At 41.7% G+C, this 21,414-nt stretch overlaps 1 protein-coding gene across 1 annotated transcript in view; it reads right to left on the bottom strand.

The window, feature by feature from the left end:
* Window positions 1–13,681: 13,681 nt before the first annotated feature.
* LOC306735377 (uncharacterized protein) overlaps window positions 13,682–21,414 on the bottom strand; it is a gene marked incomplete at its 5' end in the record, with an annotated part of 69,496 nt that continues 61,763 nt past the window's right edge. Inside the window, 5 exons of the mRNA XM_079216837.1 lie at window positions 13,682–13,733; window positions 15,941–16,130; window positions 16,320–16,429; window positions 16,525–16,606; window positions 19,243–19,335. Of these exons, the coding sequence (XP_079072963.1) occupies window positions 13,729–13,733; window positions 15,941–16,130; window positions 16,320–16,429; window positions 16,525–16,606; window positions 19,243–19,335 (480 nt within the window). The 3' untranslated portion in view covers window positions 13,682–13,728. The remainder of the gene's footprint in view (window positions 13,734–15,940; window positions 16,131–16,319; window positions 16,430–16,524; window positions 16,607–19,242; window positions 19,336–21,414) is intronic.

Below are 21,414 nucleotides of genomic sequence, written 5' to 3'. Positions count from 1 at the left end.
TGTCAATATAAAAAATAAAAAATCCATTGTGATATAGAATAATTTCAAACCATATCACCAAGCAGCATCATGCAACATGCAGTAAAACAATGTCACACTGTGTGTTACAATCATTATAAACTAGATGTTTTTATATAGTGAAACAGAATGAGTACATACAAACAAATACAATAATATAACAATTAAACAAAATCCAATATTAAATAAAAGCAGAAATAAAAGAAGTATCTAATTATAAAAAAATGTAATCAGCTCTGTATACATACAATCAACCTTTTTAGCTGAAACTAAGACAGGCTTACCATACTTCATTCTCCAGCAGCAGCACAAGGACTGACCGGTGCTCGGGTTCTGACACTATCAGATGGATCCAAGTGAATCAGCTTGTTGAGCACTGCAGGCTGACTTTGATCTCACGTGGCCCTGTCCTTCCATGGATTTAGGTTTTTTTCTAGAGAGATTACAAGATAAGACATAAAAAACATAATGTTATTCTTTGTCATCCACAGGACAACATTAACAAATGAGCCAATGCTTGATTTATTCTCCTGCTGACCCTTTAGGACTCAACCCGTTAGCGTCATTACCTCTGTGCTTCAGTATCGCCTCCTCTGTGCCAACTGCTTAACACGTGGAACTGCGCTTCTTAGAAATACTTTGAGGCTAATTAGGAGACAATAGCCTCAAGGTGACACCGTTGGCTCTTTCTATCAAGGAGTTTTGCCCCCAACATTATCGGCAGTACCTTAGAGGATTCTGGTTACAAATCCGAGCCCAAAGAAGGAGATGAAAGCCAGGAAGGGGACATGAAACGGAAGAAGATTTCAGCAGGGAATTGGACAGCTGGGAATGAGAGTGAGTTCCACAATGTGAAAAGCCCACTCTGATCAACTCTCACAATGTCTCACACGGGGTGAGAGTGGACAGATGGCTACATTCCATGAAACAAAGATTCACGGAAATCTATTTGTATGTACTGCATGGATTCAAGCAACCACCATTTAATAATGACCTCTCCTAATGGAATAACAATGAAACCAGTGGTGGAGAATAAAGGACGGCTTCTAGGTATATTCTTCAGTGCCATACACCTGTTACCCCTTGTCCATCATGACACCAGAGACAGCACTTCAACTCTATCGCTGCCCTCAATAACAGAGAGAAACCAATCCAGACAAGAATTTCACAGGGTTATCTTTGTCCTCAAGGCCTCAACGAAAAGGGAACAACGCCATGACGACAACACGGGACAAAGGGAGTCGACCTTGCGGGCCAGAACGGTGATGAGTGATAACTCAGTGTGCCTCACCTTATTGCTCAGTCTGCAACAGCTGTGGCGCTCAAAAGTAATCACGGGAGAGAGAGCAGATCGTGTTGTTTGTCTTCACATATTAATGTGAAGACAAATGGATTGTTTGAACAACAAGAAACAAAAGATATTGTGTATACCAGAGATGTGCTGATACGTTTCTTAAAAATAAGTAATTTAGCATAAAACAACAAAACAACTAATTGACAAAAGAAATCTTCATGGACTAAGACCAAAACAATTGATTACGACAAGAGGCATTATTATTGCGTAATTGCTTGCGACAGCCCGAGAGTCCACCTTCTGTTGCACTCACAAATTCAACCTGTGCACCTTTGGTAAATAAGCATTGTTACTTTTTAATAAGCAATAAATGCAATTAACACCAGCGCAAACCACATCGCTGTTGGTTGGCTTTTAAAGCATGATGTTGGGCTCAGTGGCTGATGATCGTCAGCCATCAGTGATGGACGACATCATCGTTCATCGGCATGACCGTAGTACTATCTACTTGTCCTTATTTCACTTGTGGTATGCTAATGGCTTATGTAGTGCATGGGAAGTTGTGAGCACTGTTGAACAGCCATTCAGAATGTATGATGCTGCTTTATGTACATAGTAATACGATCATAAATAATGTCTAAAGCTTTGTAAATCTGTAACAGGTTGAAAGATGGGCGACGCTACCATGAAGGAGTTTGGGGCCACTGCTTCTTTTCTGAGGAAGTCAGACAAAGAGCGCCTGGAGGCCCAGACCTGTATATTTGACATGAAGAAGAGTGCTTCGTTCCTCCCCCTGAGGTTGAGTAAAAGCTTCCATCATCAGTTTCGAAACTGAACGTGGAAAGGTAGATACATGTTAGCTGACGTACATATTACTGGAGAGGCATTTGGTTCGGCTTTGGTTGGTGTGACTGTAAAATAATTGTTCTTTTGTAGACTTTGTATACCCTCAGAACCCGCCAAAGTTTGATAAAATTGAAGGCATGGCGATGTTCACCTTCCTCCATGAGCCCGCTGTGCTGTTCAACCTCATACAGCGTTACGCAGCGTGGATGATCTACGTAAATTGAGGCAAATATTGTACCACTCATCTATAGTACAACTACATGGTCCATTCATATATCAATGGGTGATATAATATATTTTAAAATATCTTTCTCATCCTCACAGACCTACTCGGGGCTCTTCTGTGTGACCATCAACTCCTACAATCAATAGCAATAAAAGAAAGGCTCTGCCGAACTAATTCAAATAAAATTATTATTTAAGTTATTTAAAATTCTAACACTTTTTACGTCTTGTTAGTGATGACTTCACAAGAAAACCCTGATGCAATAATTCAACCACATCTTTTTTTCCTACAGATGTTCAGTAAGAGGGCATCATACTGATTACTACCATACTACCAATAGGACACTCGACTATATCCATATCTATCTGTATACATAGGCAAGGGAAACTGGTTTACCAATGACACGCCACACGTAAGGCAACTGGAATCTCACAGTATTGCGGCTTCAATCTTAACAACCCATCTAGGGCATCAGGTTACCGTGTTTTGGGCATGATTCAACATCTTACACCTCCATCAATTACATTTATGGTTTTTAATTGTTTTAATTGTCTCACTGCCAATCATTATTGGGTTGGTTGTAAGCCCATGTGTTAGCCAGCCCCAGTCCAGGTCACTGAGAATTGACTATCTTCAAAGGTCAGCTCAAGTCAGCTTAATGTAAGATGAACATTTCTTTTGCTGGTAAGGAAAAGAAAACAATAAAAAGGACTATTGTTAGACACCTTCCTGCCTTCCCTTGCCCCCCGTCATGACCAGTCCAGCTTATTAGTCTGTTGTTCACAAGGTGAGAGCAACACATAGCAGCACTCGGCTCTCCCCAATTTGGAGAATTATTTTTGTGATAGACAACCTGGATGCCATTTCTCTGATGATGCATCCCCATATTTGGTTGACTAACAATCTTTATTAAGGACCTCTGATCTGCAACACCAATAGGGGGTCAAACTTGTAACCACAGGCAGCAGTGAGGTCACAGAGTAGGGACACATTATGATTCTACATCACTGAATAGGTTATTATATAAATATAGATAGTATTTAAATCCACAGCATGATTCACACTGCCGTCATGACCCCTTGACATATCTGTCATGGTTACCTATTATTTCACAATAAAAGCCTACGATTTTTTTCAAAAAGAAGAGCATGAAATGTTATAGAAATTGTGACCAAAGGCACTTCGCTCTCTGTCAGGTAAGCGCAACTTCAAACATACGATATTATTACAGATTTCGACATATCAGCAAATTATTTAAATGCATTGCAGAAAACTATACTAAACTACACGTAAGTATATACAAATATACTCAAGTAAGGCCAAAACAGAAAAGGTTGCGTATTAAATGCAATATCTGATAATCATCACTTTTAGCAGACATACTGTAGAAGTAATTAATCCCTACAATGTCCCCACTTATAGCCAAGACAAGGGTCATAAGGAAAGGACATTTTTTTGTCCATATTTTCCAACAACATCACAAAATTTTTCACATATTGCAAGATTTCATGAAACAATCATATTTAATGAGCACAAACTGCAGATGAGCATATGTCACAGGGACATTTCCCACAATTTCCTACATATTACTGAATGAATGAATGAGCAAAATGCATGAAAGTGTGAAGCTCTTCAAACCCTACCTTTTCTGCCATCTCTGTTTCGTGCAGTGTTCAGTGTTCATCAGCAGAAGATAGTTAATCTCGAGGATTCTTGCAGATCTGATCACCAACGCACCCTCCACTGCTCCACTGACTTCAGCGTCTGAATGGAGAAGGTAAGACAAAAGAAGGACACATGGAGGCATGTCCGGCACTCAAGTGACCCTCAGTAATCAACAAGCAGGCTAACAATAGCGACCTCATCTGAAAGCACAGCTGGCTCACATTTCAAACTTAAGAGCGACAAGGTGCCTCACACCTTCCCTTGTGTGAGCGCATGTGATTGCAGAAGGTACAAGGACTGAGGACAGCTGGGAATGGGACCTTTGACGGAGGACTGAGTGAGCCACCATTAAGGCCTGGAATAGATGAGATCTATGTGAAGAAGTTCAGACCTGTGGCAGGAAGGAAACACACTGTCAACATGTTGCATGTCCACTATATGGAGGACGCTCTCACTAACTCACTGTTGATACCTTATCGTCAGGCCAGGTTCAATGACAGGGATTGGTACATCAGGTGTGGCCCCCCTCAGAGAGGCCATCATGGAGGACTTTGAGTCACTACTGCTAGTGATATGCCGCTTGAATGGTTACTGATTGAGAATGTGTCTCACACACACACAACATGTGTCGGTGAGTAAAGAAGACAGAATGCTTATTTGTCACAACAGCAAGTCTTAACCATCCTGTTATGTACTTTTCTAAGGTACAGCAATGATGTTCCCGGTTGAATGTGACCCGGTGCATGTTAAGTCATCCAAAAGTTGTCAGAAACAAAAAAATCCTAATAAATATTGTTTATATATATATATATATATATATATATATATATATATATATATATATATATATATATGTACTTTTGTTTCTGTTGCTTATGTTGTCCCACAGTAAGCTGCTGAGTAGTATGTATCTGCAGAGTATAATGTTGGTAGGATTCCTAAGCAACCCTTTTGTATGTTTCGCCCTCCCCTGCTAAGTGTGGGTGGCGTTTTCCCACAGGAAAAAAAAAGAGGTTATCATCAAAATAGTATCTGTATTTCTTGCACAGGTGGGATTGCTAGAAAGAGAGTGTGCTTGCGTCTGAGATTGGGATGAAATAGGGTGTGTGTCACTCTCAGTCAGTCTATTAGAAATCCTACAGTACCATATTTATTAGACATGAAAGATGTGAGAAGATAAGAAACATTGTTTAGTTTGGAAAGTGTGGTTCACGTGTGATGGGCACATAAGCGCAGGGTAGAGATGGGTTCCCATAACAAACACCTGATTTGTTGATTGAAGTTTGTAATGTGTACAACTTTATATATGGAGCTGTGAACAAGTGTGTGTGTGTGTGTGTGTGTGTGTGTGTGTGTGTGTGTGTGTGTGTGTGTGTGTGTGTGTGTGTGTATGCAATTCGGTGAAACATGGTGGGAGGGAGTAAGAAAGACTGTCTCACATTTTCAAATAAAGAAATGGTCTAAACTTGACACTTGACACTGACCCCTATAGCCTCCACTTTCACTGCTGTGTCAAATTGTCCCGGACATCATCTCTGCCATATACACTTGCAAAGGGGCTTGCAAATACATAATATATTTATTTTTACGTTGATTACACTAATTAAGGCAAGCAGAAGACGTGTCATACAGAAACAGTTCAACCGGACGGAGGCCAAGACCCACCGGGAACGTGTCTGACTTATTACCGAGGATACGAACACAGCTCCTACTGTAGGCGTACAGAGACCGGACCGGTCCACTGTTCCAAGGAAACAGTCCGCACTAAATAGGAAATCATCTTTATAATATTCATGAAAACAATTCTCAAGGCTTTAGTTTTGAGTCCTGGTTTCCCGTGTTGTTACCCGTGTCAGATGGCTGTACAGTAAATGATTGGCGGCCTCTTGCGGAATCACCTGTCGCTGCTCCTCTCCGTGTGGAAGCGTCCCACCCTGCCGTGCGTCACTATCCTCGGTGGCACGGAGGCAGCCAGCAGGAATGTCACAGGTTATCTTTGGGCTCAAGGATATGGCAAGGACAAGAAGCAAGGACAAGAAGCAAGGTCACTAGCCCCTTTTCAAACGTGGTGGCAATCCTGATTTATGAAATACAGTCATGAATACGTTTGCTAAATGCTGCTGCTGGCACATTGTGTCGAGTCCTCCTCGTCTCTACAGAAGCTGATTAGGAATTTAAAAAGTCAGCTCAACAAAAGGTCTTGTTACTACAAGTTACTGTACCAACCCCAAATTCTGAAGATTAATAGACAAATGTCCGAGTGTTGTGTCATTCTAGGAAGCTAAATATGTAATATATGTTTTCTTGTCATAAAAATCTAATTGTAAAGTATGTCATAGAAATATTATAATATAATGTCATACAAAATCTAATACAGTTGTCCTGAAATTAAATAATATATGTCATAAAAATGTATAATTAAAAATGTCATAATAATATCATAGTATAGTATGTCAGAGCAATAATGATATAGTGTGTCATAGAAAATGCCAATAGTATTGTTTGTCGTCACGAAATAAAGTAGTAAAAAAATGTCATAGTATAGTAAGTCATCTCCAATGTATTGTAGTTTGTCATAAAAATAACTAAATATAATATGCTATAGAAAATGTCACAAAAATAATAATATAGTATATCATAAAACATACACGAAGACAATGGGTTGAGTTTGGGTTGTGAACAGTTCTACACATCAGAAGGAGGTCCATATGGATACAATAACCACACAACACGAGGACACAGGAGATAAAGGAGAATAGAAATAACACAACCACTGATAGATCTTTTGCTTATCTTTTTTATTTTTTATTTCATGATTAATATTCACATCACTGGTTAACAATGAATCACAATGAACATCTCTTTCATACCAAATATTCAGAGTTGAAGGAGGGGTGGGGGTGGGGGGGTCAGCTCTATCTAACAGGACAGATGCCTCTAACAACCAGCAGATTGTTTGTTGTCTTCTGCATGCTCTTGCTATGGTGTCGTGCCCTACAGAATAATACAGCGCACACCACATTGGCTCCACCACGGCACTGAAAAGCACGTTCTGAACATGTTGCTAATAACGCCGACCAGAGTACAGCAGGTAGGACCGCAAAAAGAAAAATAAATCTCATTAACAAATCCGGTCTAATAAATAGAATAAATACAATACATATCGTCTACAGAGTGGTATTATAGCTCTAGTCTGTGTGGTAAAGGTCAGGAGGGGAAACCACTTTTCAGTGCTGTGATGCTGAGCAGCCTCTGTAGGTGGGAGACACGGTGAGGAGGCTCCAGGTGCATATCTACCAACACGCCCTTTTTCTTATGCAACCTTTTACTCCACAGTTACATTTCAGGCAAGTAGCCGTCTCTCTTAAAGGTACAGTACAGGCTTCAACTTGCTGTACTCATTGATTCAACCTATGCTTTTAAAAAAAGAAAGTTTAACTAATTGTCCAAATGTTTCCGAAATGTTCTTATATTATCGACGCTGAGAACATCCCATAATTCAGTTCCCGTGTTGGTAGGTATGTCGAGGTGCCTATATAGGAGCTGTCTAATACACAACATTACATTCTACCACATGCCAAAAGACTAAGTCTGGTTAGTCTAACGGGGAGGGAGGTCTGCGTAAGAAAGGGCTGACCAGTGTGTGTCAGGTGTTACATGTACAGCAGTGCATTCCAAAAGCCCCAAGCTTTCCGTTTTCAACAAACTCAGCTTCGCCCAACCGATTCTGAGGCGCGGTTTACTTCGTGGCTCCACGTTTGTTTTGTTTTTTTCTGTTATGCTCAGTTAGTCGCATGAAACCCGACACACATCTGCTGCCTCCCTTCCTGCCCGTCGAGTTTTGGATCCGGTCAAATAAGTGTTTTATTTTTCTTGTGTGTGACCTATCTTCCAAAAACAGAACAGAGACAAACCTCATACACGTACTCGTACATCTTTCACCTTTAATACATTTTTTAAAAACATTCTTGAGACTTCAACAGCCCTTTTTCTTAGCGGGGGGAAGAAGAAAAAAAGGCAAGACTCTGAAACAAAAGAAAAAGTACACTTATCCTCCTTTTGCTTTTCAATCTTATAATAATACCATTATTAAGCTTAATGGTAACAGGTTTATGAACGTCAAAGCTCATCTGTCAACATCCACAAGACCCTGTTAAGAAGTACAATTTTTTTTTCTTCATTTTTTCATTTTAATTAATTTGAGTTAATTCTGGAGTGATAAAAACATGGTGGAGACTATATACAGGGGACAGTGTGAGACACTAGTGGAAGGGTGGTGTTCAAGCTATACGTGGGGAATCCAACAGTTGTGAACGGACATCAGAGTGAATCTGGTTATTACCTTTTGTCCAAGCCTAATCATATGCTCTATGATTATATGAAATATTAACTTGAAGGGTTGAGGGTGCCCAGACAGGAACCAGACAGGAACCAGACAGCTGCATGTGCTGTTGCTTCAGCACCCAGCATGTAACGTACAGCTCGACCCATACTACAGTTTTCAGGGTAGATAACAATATTGATTTAAAAAAAATTGGATGATGACGTATGGACTTTGCTGGTATTCATTTTTCATCAGGATCAATAAAATTGCAGCCAATATTTGCAATGTGCCAATAACACTCCAACACACTTTTCTTGTGTGCAGCTATTAGTCATGTCTTAACAAATCCACGACAGCGATCTGCTTTGAGCTAACGCTGGCCGAAACTGACCCGATTCTCACGTCAAGTCACACACATTTTCTTACACAACAACTGAAGATTCATGGCATCTGTGCGTCGCCTTGGTGGCCCGGCGGTTGAAGATGGTGATCATGCCCAGGGCCCTTTGTTACATGTCATCACCAGTCTCGTTTCCAGAGAAAAGGAATACGATATTTTTCTGTTTAAATGTAATTTCACTACGCCTTCATTTTAATCCCACACAATTACAAATAAAATGTGACCCTTAAATTAATTAAAAAAATGGTATATTATATGTTTTCATATAATCTGTATCATTCTCTCCACTATCAATAGTAGCTGTCTGGTTAATGTCACTCACTTCCTGGGATCACGGTTATTTGAATAAAGATGCTACATTCCAAATTCAGAACATAGCTGATCTATGATTGAGGGATTGCCTCCACACGGCTTTCAACATGGCGCAGTTCAATGCAGCGGCCGTTAGCGAGCTAGTGGGGCGAAAGTGACTTCATTCTCTGCTCAGGTTGGTGTTACTCCACTATATCTTGACATATGCATACTTTTTTTTTGAAGTTTTAAGGCTCTAAATCTTGAATTTAGAATCATTTATGCAAAAAAAAAAAATGAGATTGAGTGAATGAGAAAAGGATCTGAAAGTGGTAGCTTTGATGCTAGTCCTCTCAAAACTTATCAAATGAGACTGATTCAAAGCTCAGCGTCGATCCTTTAGCTGACTATAAACTGAAAGCGCTTGTAGCTCGGTCAGAAAGCAATAACAAGGGGACGTTGACAGGAACAGCACGAGGGCGGACCGGAGAGTTGATGGTTAGACCGCCGTGGCCACGAGCACGACACCGATGACCAAAGACAAAGGGAGTGCCCATGTGCCATTCAGCACGCACAACATCAGGCCGGCCCGTCACATGGCAACACACTAACACTAAGCTTCCAACACACATTAAGACGACAACTTGCTCCTCTGTTAAAACGCACAAACCACTGTCGACACCTCTCAACGTGTTTCCATCCCGTTTGTTCTTCTATTCCTCGAAGACAGATTCACATCATTGCTTCCACACATGTTTATTTACTTTCAGGCAACTCATGGGCATGGTGATTTGGAGGGTACACACACAATTAAATATGCTTCAACGGGGCTTTTAGTTGTCTAGTCTTAGTTGTTCACTATTGGATCACTTGCTCTTTGATTATCATGACTTTATCTAACTACCAAGACTGCTTTGCTCCCCAAAGCGAACATGTACAGTACACCGCTGATGATGTTTTACCAAGACACAGCAAAGCCACTTTTATACCACATCAAGAAAGTGCACAAGACTTTTTTGAGTTTGAAGGGGAACTGTACATAATTCATAGGATTTTGGTGGTATTTTGTGATTTCCAGATACAATAATATCGAGTGGCTATCAATGAGAACAGCATGAAACTGGCCTGAAGCTTCTCTAATGGGGATGGAAGGTTTCTCAGTCGGTCTTTGTTAGGTCTCAGAGCCAGACTTTCAGTGTTCTAGAGGCTGAGCAGCGCTCTCTACAGGATGGATGCAGTAGTAACACTTCACACATCTGACAACTACGGCAGCACCCCACCAACACGTCACCACTCCATAGTGATAGCGGAGACCCGTCCCTGGCACCGTGCATAGAACTACAGCCAGTAGAGAGGGCGGCGCTTCGTGAGGAGTAGCCGCTCCGACTCACTCGCTTTCGGTCTGGAAATCGAAGTCACATCACAGTGTCGTTTTTTGATAAAATGCATTTTGCACTGAATTTAGGGGATTTCCAAGAACTATACAAACAGGCTTAAAGTTTAATTTAAAAAAAAGAAGAAAAAACAATCCCTTCTTATTGCTCATTGATTTAGATTTTCTCCATCAGTGAGTGCACTGCGACCATTTTAATGGCCCCTGCTGCTCCTTCTTGGTTCTGCCTTTGCTGAAATACTGCTGCATTCATGGCATTTTGGAGCTGGGCAGTCACTGATGGCTGACGCCTGTCCAGTGTAGTAGAACAATTTATATGTCATATTTAATTCTTTTTTTTTTACCTTTGAGAATTGTAGGATTTTTTTCCTTATATCTAGTGTTATCCTATACAAAACAAACAACAAAAAAATGCTCGAAAGAAGTTATAAAAAAGGAAAAGCGCATTTAAAGAGCTATTTACTTCAATCTATTTACACTACAAATGAGTAAAATATAAGCTTGAGATGTAAAAAATTGATCATCATGTTACTGTGCAGTCATCACCTCAGGAGGCTTGGTGCCAGAGTTGGTTCAATTTACTAGACGCTCTCTAGTGAATTCATCTGCCACCGAAAAGTTGCAAAGAAAATGTCAACTTCAGACTTGCCATGAATGTAACAATATTCCCTTTTAATTGTCACTCCGTCCTGCAAGTGAACTCCCATCACACCCCGGTAACCTCTGAGGTCGTCCTCTGTCTCTGTCGTGTGTGTGTGTGTGTGTGTGTGTGCGCGCTCGCGCCGTGCGTAGCAGGAGGTGCTCCCAACTAAGATCACTGTATTGCTGTCAGAGAGTCGGAATGGCCCCCGAGAAGAGGATGTGGACGAGAAGGAGGCGGGATGAGGTGAGCCCATGGTGGCAATGTCACATAATGACTACGAGAGAGATGGCACACCGACACGAATCATCATTGTTGTGAGGACATCAGTGTAGACCACCAGAAACACGAAAAGGAGCGGCTTCCATTAATAGAGTTTTTTCTTAATTTCAGGGTGCTTTTGTGTACGTGTATTACAACGTGTGTACATGTGCTGATTTCTGTTTTAGATGTGTGTGTGTGTGCGTGTGCGTGGGCATGCACACCAACAAGCATGTGTGTGCTTTCCTGTATACATCTGTGCTTATGTGTCGGTGTGTGTGTGTGTGTGGGTCTCACAGAGAGGATTCTTAGACGAGGGTGTGGCTCTGTAGCCCCACCCTCTCTCCACTAGGGGTGACCCAAATGACAAGGAAGTACCACATTTGTGAGAGAGAGAGAGAGAGATGGCACTCACTGTCTGTCTGTCTGTCTGTATGTTATGCCACGCAAATGGTTGTATGAGTTTATTTAGAAATAAAGTTTATGGGATCTTTTGCTCAAGGTGCTTTTTTCGACACTTTTTCTGTAACATCCACAGTAGTTTGTGGACTTGTGCTACGACCCCGTTACCAGGACTGATCTAAATCAAAGTGTTACAGGTTCAGCAGTAGGTTGTCACACTCAATATCCCCCGAGGTGATGGGTAATATACTCTGGAGTTGTATTAATAAATATTTAAGATTTTGTGTTCCAGGAAGACTAGAAATCACTTTGCGGAAGCTAATGGGTTATCCAAATATAGAATACAAAATATTGTGTTGTAGTATAATTAAGGCCCGGTCGCACCAGGAAGTGCCGTGGTGAAATTCATCCGTACGTCTTCCTGAAGTATGTGGCTTTAGCAGCTGGGTGACGTGGGGCTAGTTGGACAACAATGGCAGCTAGCCAGCTAACTGCTAAGACCCTCGCAAGCTGAAAACATGCAAGCCTTTCCTTCTCCTTTCTATTGACTCTGCATTGTGCGGTTTACTCCCCAACAGCAAATTAGCGTGTCAAAGTTTACGAACTTGAACTTGATGTGAGAATTTTTGCAATTACAAGTGAGCGAAATCACTGATCATGCCAATTATATTGTAACAAATTGATCAAATTGCAGCAGGCATGACCGGGCCTTTACCCAGCAGCTTGTGTGACATGATGGTTGACGCCGTCCGTAGCAACATTCGGTATAACTGCTGCAGCTAGCAATTGAACTAGTTAGGTAACACTTATCCTGAAGGGTTAAATACTCCTTTTCAAGATCAGACTCTTCAAGGTTAAATACTGTGATCTCAACTCCTTCGGCATCAAGATCAAATAACAGTGTTCAATTCTTCGTGAGCCAAGGTGAGAGAAGCCCCATCACTTTTCACCTCTTGCTAACTCTCATGCACTAATCACATCATTAAATGATGTTTCCAATGGTGGCAAAAGCTTTCTGCTTTGTTATGCTTCTACATTTCTGTACTATACTGTCATTCAATGCAACTTTTCTTAAAACCTAAAAAAGAAATCGTCTGACATCCCAAACGTGACTTTCTGCGATGACTTCCTGCACTGATTTGGAACTCCCCCTTGTATCCTTTCTACTCCACAAAAGCTCCTGTCCTCTGCGCTGATCACTGCTACTGGTGAAAATGAAGAAGCATTGGTGTAATACGTCTGTGTGAGACACACTGGTGCGATGATACCAAGAGACGTATTGGGCCATAATGTTTGATGCGTGGGCTGTAGAATTACCTATGGACTGGGAGGCTGGAATGTATAGATTTAAAGCAGACTTGCCAGGTCTTCTGCTGGTTAGTGTGGTCTAAGTGGGTCTAAGGGGACTGGAGGTGGGGCAAATGTCGCGCTAGCATAGGTCTGCTAACAAGGTTTGAAGATCGGTTTTAAATTGGCTGCAGGAGGGACCATAGATTAGCCTCAGTGATAAAACATTATAAGACTCATAGGTGGAAATATTGTAAGACTGACTATGTTCAATACACTCTATTAGCATCGACTACAGTAGTGGGTGTATTGCATTGGTGTAGATCAATTTGGGGTTTAAGTCATCTAAATCAGTGCTTACGGGGGAATTTGATCAGTCGAGAAGCTGGGGGAACCCCACACACAGAAACACAGACAAACAGGAAGTGCTCTTCTCTGTGGTAGGCGGGGCCAAAGGTCAACCGTTGAGAGGTCAAAGGTCAGGGGTTGGTAGCAGGAAGCCGGCAGGTGGAACCCCCAGAGAAACACAGAGAGGCGATCGGTCAGTTCGGTGCTGCGGTGGGCGAGATGAAGGGCGGGGCCAAAGGGAAGTGACTGCGCCGTGGTAGGTTGGTTGGTCGGTCGATTGGCAGGTCGGCGAGCGCCATGCGTGTCCCGCCAAAATCTACTGGTCACTGGGACTCAATCTGTTGGGGGGAAAGAAATGGAATTGAGAAATGAGGAATTTAAAAAGTTAAAGAGGATGAGAGAAGGAGAGAAAAGTGATACTGAGACGGGGTGGAAACATCTCAGTCTCAGTCTCAGTTTAACAGCCAGATGGTGTGTTACTTTAGCTCACAGGTTGCTACAGTCGGCAACCAGGTTCATATGAATTATGGGCCAAATTATAAACCATTCCTGTTTGAATTGTATTAGCACTACAGCCATCCATCAATTAGACCAAGTTTGGAAACCGCATCAGGTGGCAGAAGTCTGTCGTCCCTCTGAACTCAGGGAGTCTGGAGGCCGGCTGCAATGCCAGAGATGAATTCATCCCCTGAGACCGGCTAATCTTCAGTCTGTAGGTCTCTCCATAATTTCATTTAGCAGCAAAGTGTCTGCTATTTTTACCATCACTCTCCATCAGACACGTAGCACAGACCAGGTAAACATGCACGCACAATATTTATTTCTTGTCAAGTGTGTCTGTATTTGCTGAGCCCCTCAACAGCGATTGTCCTATCAGAGCTAAGCAACCGTAACTAGCCATGTCAGGTCTGTCATGTTGAAGCGGTGTAAGAAGGGTTGTGGCAAGAGCAATGCTCCGTGTCTGAAGGGTTACAGTGTACGTGTATAAAAAGGATTACAACTTTTTTTTTAATCGGCCCTGACATTTGCTAACTAGTTTAATACTTTAATACTTTACAGGTTCTTTTTCCAAATTAGCTAACTGTATCATTACAGTTAATATTGTAATTTTTTTACATTAGAAAAATATCTTTACAGGTTTGGTATAACTAGCTCTGCCGTACACTACAAGAACAGTGCTTTATCCTTCTAAGTGGATCGCCAGCTGGTGAGTATGCTAACCATTGCCTCGGACATGTAGCTCTAGCCTCCGTCTTTTAGCATGATATCATGCATGTAGCCATTATGTGTATTTTGAGAACATTTTACAGGACATTAAAGCTTGTGGTTAAAGAAGAGCAAACATTTAAACTGGAGACAGTTTTAGCATGAGCCTACTCTAGCTAGTGACTGACGCGTTCTCCCTCCCTACTCGCATATCCAAGGCTGCCTCTAGTGGCCATAGTAATTATGACGGGAGTAAAGGAGGGAGTCAGGTGACGCAGTATGAAGAGCCACAAAATATGCGTAGGGAGGAGAACGTTGTTCGTTTCCCGTGTGAAACCAAGCTACCGTTGACTTATTTTATCTTACTCATGTATATTAACCCGTTAAGCCCCACGGGACCTATCCTAAGTTGAATTTTAGACATGATAGTTAAACTGTGTAAGTCAAATTAAACAAGAGTACCTGGGCTACAATAATTAGTCAGCCATTTCAACATAACTCAAACACCAACTAAAATAATTATTCAAACATCATAATTATAAATTTGTCATGAGTCAGCCCACTCGGCATGTTTCCGGAACTAGCAACCCGTAGCTCGGTGCTATCAGAAAAAAACAAATGGCAAAAAGCTATTCACCAAATCTCTCTGCTCCAAAGCATCACCGAGATATGAACCAAAGAACACAGCAACATGAATCGCTGAGTCAGCAAATATGCGCAAATGTGCCCAAATGCAAATTTGGGAAACCTCGCCTGAATTCTCTCTGTACTTTACCTCTCTGACTTTGTTCCGAAAAACAGGTATCATGCGGGGACCCTAAAAAAAGGCTCAAAATCAGGTAAAACATTTTGGAACCGTCAATGAAATATGATTAAAAATATAAATAATGGAACTATAAACTTGTTCTTTGGTACACATGTTCATGGGACATGTGAGCCTTGTCCTGTGAAGGCACAGTCTCCCTTCAATGGTAATATCTACCCAAAATCCTTTTACTTCTATCACTAACGTCGAGTGAAAATCACCCAAACATGTGCCTGTTGAAAAAAACAGGGATTGGAGCAGAGAGACACGCCCACTTCAATAACGTCAGTGAGCAGCATGAAGCTACACAAGGACAAAAGCAACACAATGAAAATAACGTAACCACAATCGCTCGGGTAGAAATCACTCAACGTTAGTGTTCTAGGGTTAAGTCGATCGGACTGCCCTGCGTGTTGACAAATGATGCTAAAATCTTCAAGCAAAAGTAAGTTGGGGGGGGGGGCTTAGAATCAATCACAGACGTGCATGTCAATGCTTTTAGAACTGATAGTGTGTGAGTGTGTTTACACCCACTTGTCTCAGTGATGCGTTTGTCTATGCTATGCTCCCTCAGTCCGTCTCCCCCGAAAGGGGTGGGTGTGGGCTCCTTCACACCGTTCTCCTTGGCAACACCTCCTGGTGCTGTTGCCTTGACAACGCCCGCCGGTCCTGTTGTCGGAGCGCCACTCGGGGGTGAAGATGTCTTCTCCTCTGTTTTCTCCTCCTGTGGCCAAATATAGACACACAAGGGCAGGGACACACAAACCCAGACAGACAGACACAGACACAGACACACACAGTGAGGTTTTATTAATAGTGTCATGCTGCCACGCCATCGTGTGGCGTTGGCCAGTAAAAGCACAGTGAGCCAGAGAAGGTAACTGATAAAACGAGTGATGCATTAAAGCTTGACCTTGTGTCCGTTGGCCTGCTCGTTGCCTGGCCCCACGTTGTCCATGGATCCAATCTTAGACTTAGCTTTAATGTTTTGCTTATGGGACTCGATCTTCACATCACCTCCACCTGAGATTAAACAAAAAAAAAGAGAAAAAGAAAGAAGGTTAGGATGAGAGTTGAAATAGAATCATGAAATAGAGAACAGAAGTAAGACGTCCCACCTGGCTTATATTTGATGTTGTCCTTTGAGCCACATTTGGACGTCACCTTGCTCAAATCAACCTTCTTGTGCAGGATCTGCACCTGGAGGGAGGTGAGGGGAGGGTGGGGGGGGAGATCACGATGTAGCCGTTTCACACAAAGTTACAAAGAGGCCACATCCAGTGCCATGCAGCGTCCACTCTGTCCACTTTAGGAAATCCTGGTCGTTAACGTGCACCTGGTGCAGTAATAGAGAGGACGAGGTCTGTACAATACGGTGGTGTATGTGGGGGCATGGACACAACACAGCGGATGTTGGACTCCCTACCCTCAAACTGTGACCTGTGCTTTTATGTGTCGCAAACGAGGCTGCGTGCATGCTTATGAATCCACACAAGGTTCAACTGGAGGAGGCCAGAAGCCAGTTATGAGAATGACGCCCCGTCGTGACAGCTGACGCTGATAGATTTTGAGAGGCGTTGCACTTGCCTGACAGCATGTGATGAGAGCAATCCAATGTACATGTACAGGAGGAGAGCGGTCGGCCGACTGTGACCCTGAAATTGCGTGAGCAAACAAAACCGTGATCGGTTTCGAGAATGGCCGATTGACATTAGAGCTCCGCCTCATTAGAGGCTGCTTGGACAGATTCTAATGTGTGTCATCTGATTTTTATCATACAAACACGAATATTTGAATTCCTAACAGCTAATCTAAATATTCATGATCTAATTTTCGGACTGAGAAACAGACCCAGGTCCCATTTGAATGTTGTTGAACATGTATATGTGTTTAGCCTACTGCAGTACATACCCATGAGTTGATTTTGTACTGTGATATTACTACCTTACAGGATTGTGTATTTATTTATGTGGAACAAGCATTACGAAAGAAGTTTTTTTTTACCACATACATGTATGGAGAAAATATATAAAGTTTCTCTTAAAGGGGAACTACACCCATTGGCAAACTTAAAATCCTGTTATTCCTATGGTCTAACACAGTCCAAAAATATTAGCAACAAGTCTCCTCCAAATCCAAAAACTAGAGTGTTCATCTATAATATATTGGGAAATATGTTATGGATGACACCGTTTCACAAATGAGATTAATACAATAGAGTTACGCTCATTTGGGTAGAAAAAAGGAAAGACAATCAGTCTCCAATTAATTGTCTCTGGAGCAGCTCCACACTATACTTGATGATGTCACACGTTTGAGACTTCCCGCTCTGGTTTCTGGCTTGTAAAGAGAGCAGCTCATGTTCACAAATATTGATTGAACTTATTGGAATTCTTCTTTTAGATGGTGTTCCGCTTTAATATTTCATGTTTTGCGCCTGTGTTTTTATTTTTACATATCGTCCCCTTCCTAAAATAATGGCCCAAGTAATTTTTTCAGAAAAACACAACAAACTTGACCAGATGCAATAGGGGTGCACAAGCTGCCTCTAGACTCTGCACAACAGGCATACTGTAATACCGGTCAAATTATGCTACGATGACTAATATTGTGTTCGAGTGAGATTTTCATTGACAAAAATGCTAACTAAATTGAACTATAGGGATGTGTATATGACGACACTGGTGAATTAAATCTTAAATGCTAGCTTCAAAATGCCATCTTGAAAAGCTTTTAAAATTGCCTAAGTCACATTGTCTTTTGACTGGCCTAAGTCACACTCTTGATATAGGCCGTTATACTATAGGGGTAGAATCGCATGATCTGTTCAACTGAGGATGTAGGCAATTTTACCAGAGGTGGCCAGTATCACGAGGAGATGATTTAGGCAAAAAAAACATTTTTGTCAAAAAATGACTTAGGCCATTATTTTAGGAAAGGTGATGATATGTAAAACAACAATACATGAAAACATACAGAGTAAAAAAACGGGGTAAAAATTGACAACAAAAAAAGTAAAGATTAAAATAAACATCTGCATAAGAATAATGTACAAAGGGTTGAGAGGTATTGGTGGGACCGATATTGAGGAAAGGGACTCATTCAATGTTAGCGCAACAAAACAGCTGTTAGAGACTCCTCGGCTCTGATTGGTGTTTTCTTTCGGATGCGGTGGAATCTTTTAAATGCATTAAAAGGAGGCAGAGGAAGCTGCTTTTATTTACTACTGTCAGCATATAGTGACAGTGTGAGCAATTATGACAAAACGGTATTTACAATAGTTACCAACTGCAGCTTTAAAACTGAACAGTTGCTGATGCTGTGATATCGGTCCAGCCTATAGCTGTAGTTGATGTCCTGTCTACCCTTTTGCATTTGGTTTAAATGACGTGAGACAGCGAAGTGGTGGTTGTGAGGGCAGCCCAGAGATGGAATATGATAGTGCAGCAGGTGTTCGGAGCAGATGGGAGCAACATCTGGAAGGGTGGGCAGAGGGACCTGTGATCAGGTCACTTTGAGTGAAATCAATCCAAAATGCAAACAGAGAGGAGCCATAAATGCGCTGATTACAGTGCAATCTTTCTTAGTTGCTTTGAAAACGATGCTTCTGGGTAAATACAGCCCGATCGGGTGTAAGAGATGCAACATGCTTCCAGCCATGGTGAACCAACATAACATATGAGGAACACAAAATCCTCATATTTTAGTGACTGGGATAAAAAAAATAAGTAGATCCTCAATTGATCACAATTTCTGAGCAATGAGGGTCTATTAGCTCGTAATATGATACGCATCCACCCTCACCAGAGTGTCCCGCCAGCTCCAGCAGTACTTACTTTGCCACCTCCAGGGACATGTTTGATATTGTCCTTGGAGCCACAGCGAGACGTGATATGGCTGAAGTCCAGCTTTTTGTGCACTATCTGAACCTAAAGACAGGCAGGCAGACACACACACAAGCAGGAAAGTGAGGAGGTAGAAAGGAAAAGAAAGAAAGAAAGAAAGAAAGAAAGAAAGAAAGAAAGAAAGAAAGAAGGAAGGGCATGAAAGGCAGACAGACAAGAGTAGCAGAGAAGAGCAGATCAGCTGGCAGCTTCAGTTAACAGGAAACAAGTGACTTGCTCTGCAAGTATGGAAGAGGGTCTGTCATTCAAATCAAATGATTCCTCCTACGCTCAAGTTTTGTGATCATCTGCATTATCTGATAGAACTGTAGAAATGGCACTGGGACCTAATGCAAGGAAATGATTGTTGTTGAAAAACAGGGTGCAGCTGATCGGATGGATTCTTAAAAGGTTAAAGGTTTGTGAATTCCTACCAAGATAGAGGGTACTGACTGAATTACAACAGATGCTTCCATAGTCATTAACAAAAACTGAGCACAAAACAAACAGTGGAAGGGGAGACGGAGCACATGCAACAGAATATTACACGGGAACAGTTAGTGATTTTGTGTTAATGCATGCCGTTCTAAGCAGAGAAGTGTCTGTAAGCGACTAACACAGGAATGTAGAAGACAACATTTTTTTTTCTTTTTCTTTCGGTCAGGGGACCATTCTACGTAACACCTATCAGCCTGTAGGTCTGCCATGCAGCAAATCCCATTGTTCTATGGAGAATGACTAAGCACAAACTGAGCACATGTTGCATGGAAGGGTTGACCAGGATCGTCTAGATTTAAATACCTTTAAAAAAAAAAAAAAAGGCAGGGTGAAGGGTGGTATCCCAACAACACCAAAAAGAGCCAGAAAATCGAGGAAAAGGATAAACACAACCCAATATAATTATTAATCAGCAAATGGATAAAAAAAGTAATCTCAGGTTTCAGAGGGACACCATTAATATTGATAAATACAAATCAAGTGACCAGTAGGATGAAAATGATTTGCAGTTCAGCAGTGCTTTTGCACTTGAGATAAATGTGGATTGGTGTCTGTTTTCCCAGCAGGAGATCGGATGCATGAATCAGAAAGTCTTAGCAGCTTTCAAGTAACGATAACGTAACTACCTATTTACAGTACTAACCACAAGTTGCAACGTTGAGCGGCAATGGTTTACAACGCTAACCACGTGTTGCAACGTTACCGCCATCGGTTCACAACGCTAACCACCAGGGACATTGTTAACCACGACAGCTTCACAACGGTAACCACGTGTTACAATGTTAACTGCACTTACTTCACTATATTAATCACGTGTTACAACGTTAACCGCGAACGTTTCAAAACCTTAACCACGTGTTACAACATTAACCACCAACGCCTAATAACATAGACCTTACAATGTTAACTGTGATAATTTCCCAATGTTAACAATGTGTCACAACGTTAACAACGCGTTTCAACAACCTCCACAGTGTCAGAATGCAAACCATGTGTCACAACATTACCTGCCACAGCAACGGTTTCACAGTGTTAACTGTGAACATTTCACAATGTTAACCATATGTTACAATGTTAACGGAAACTATCCCACAATGCTCAAATCATCAGTGTCAAGATACAAAAAGGTCATTCAAGTGACACGCGGGTGCTTCGGCCCAAGCGGCGAAATATGACAACATTAGATATTATATTACATAAAAAGGATGAGATCACGTTGAGATCCAGGTCAGAAGACAGAGGCTGACACCTTGACTTTTCAATGCTATATTCAGCCAAAACTAAGAGGTTCTGAGTTTGGTGCATCCCACTTGAGAAGAATTCTGGAATCAGTCCCAACAAAAGGAGCAAATGAGAGCTACGACACCCTGCTATCATCCTTAATACGCATCATCCATGATCTCACTTTTGACATGACGCTAGTTGCTTACTGCCACTCAACATAATGCACAATCAGGAGTCAGCATGCAGGATTGAAACTATTAACCTGCCAGAGACATTTTAATCCCTATACGCTCCCTAATGGCTATTTGAACAGCTCACTTTCTCTGGAACTTGATGTATCACATTAATCAAGCAAGCTCACGTTTATGCAGTGGTCAGTTGTTTGTATTGTTCTCCCACTGA

The sequence above is a fragment of the Taurulus bubalis genome (genome assembly GCF_910589615.1).
Source record: "Taurulus bubalis genome assembly, chromosome: 1".
In the NCBI taxonomy this organism is placed as follows: Eukaryota; Metazoa; Chordata; class Actinopteri; order Perciformes; family Cottidae; genus Taurulus; species Taurulus bubalis.
This window is presented reverse-complemented; position numbering and strand designations above follow the sequence as displayed.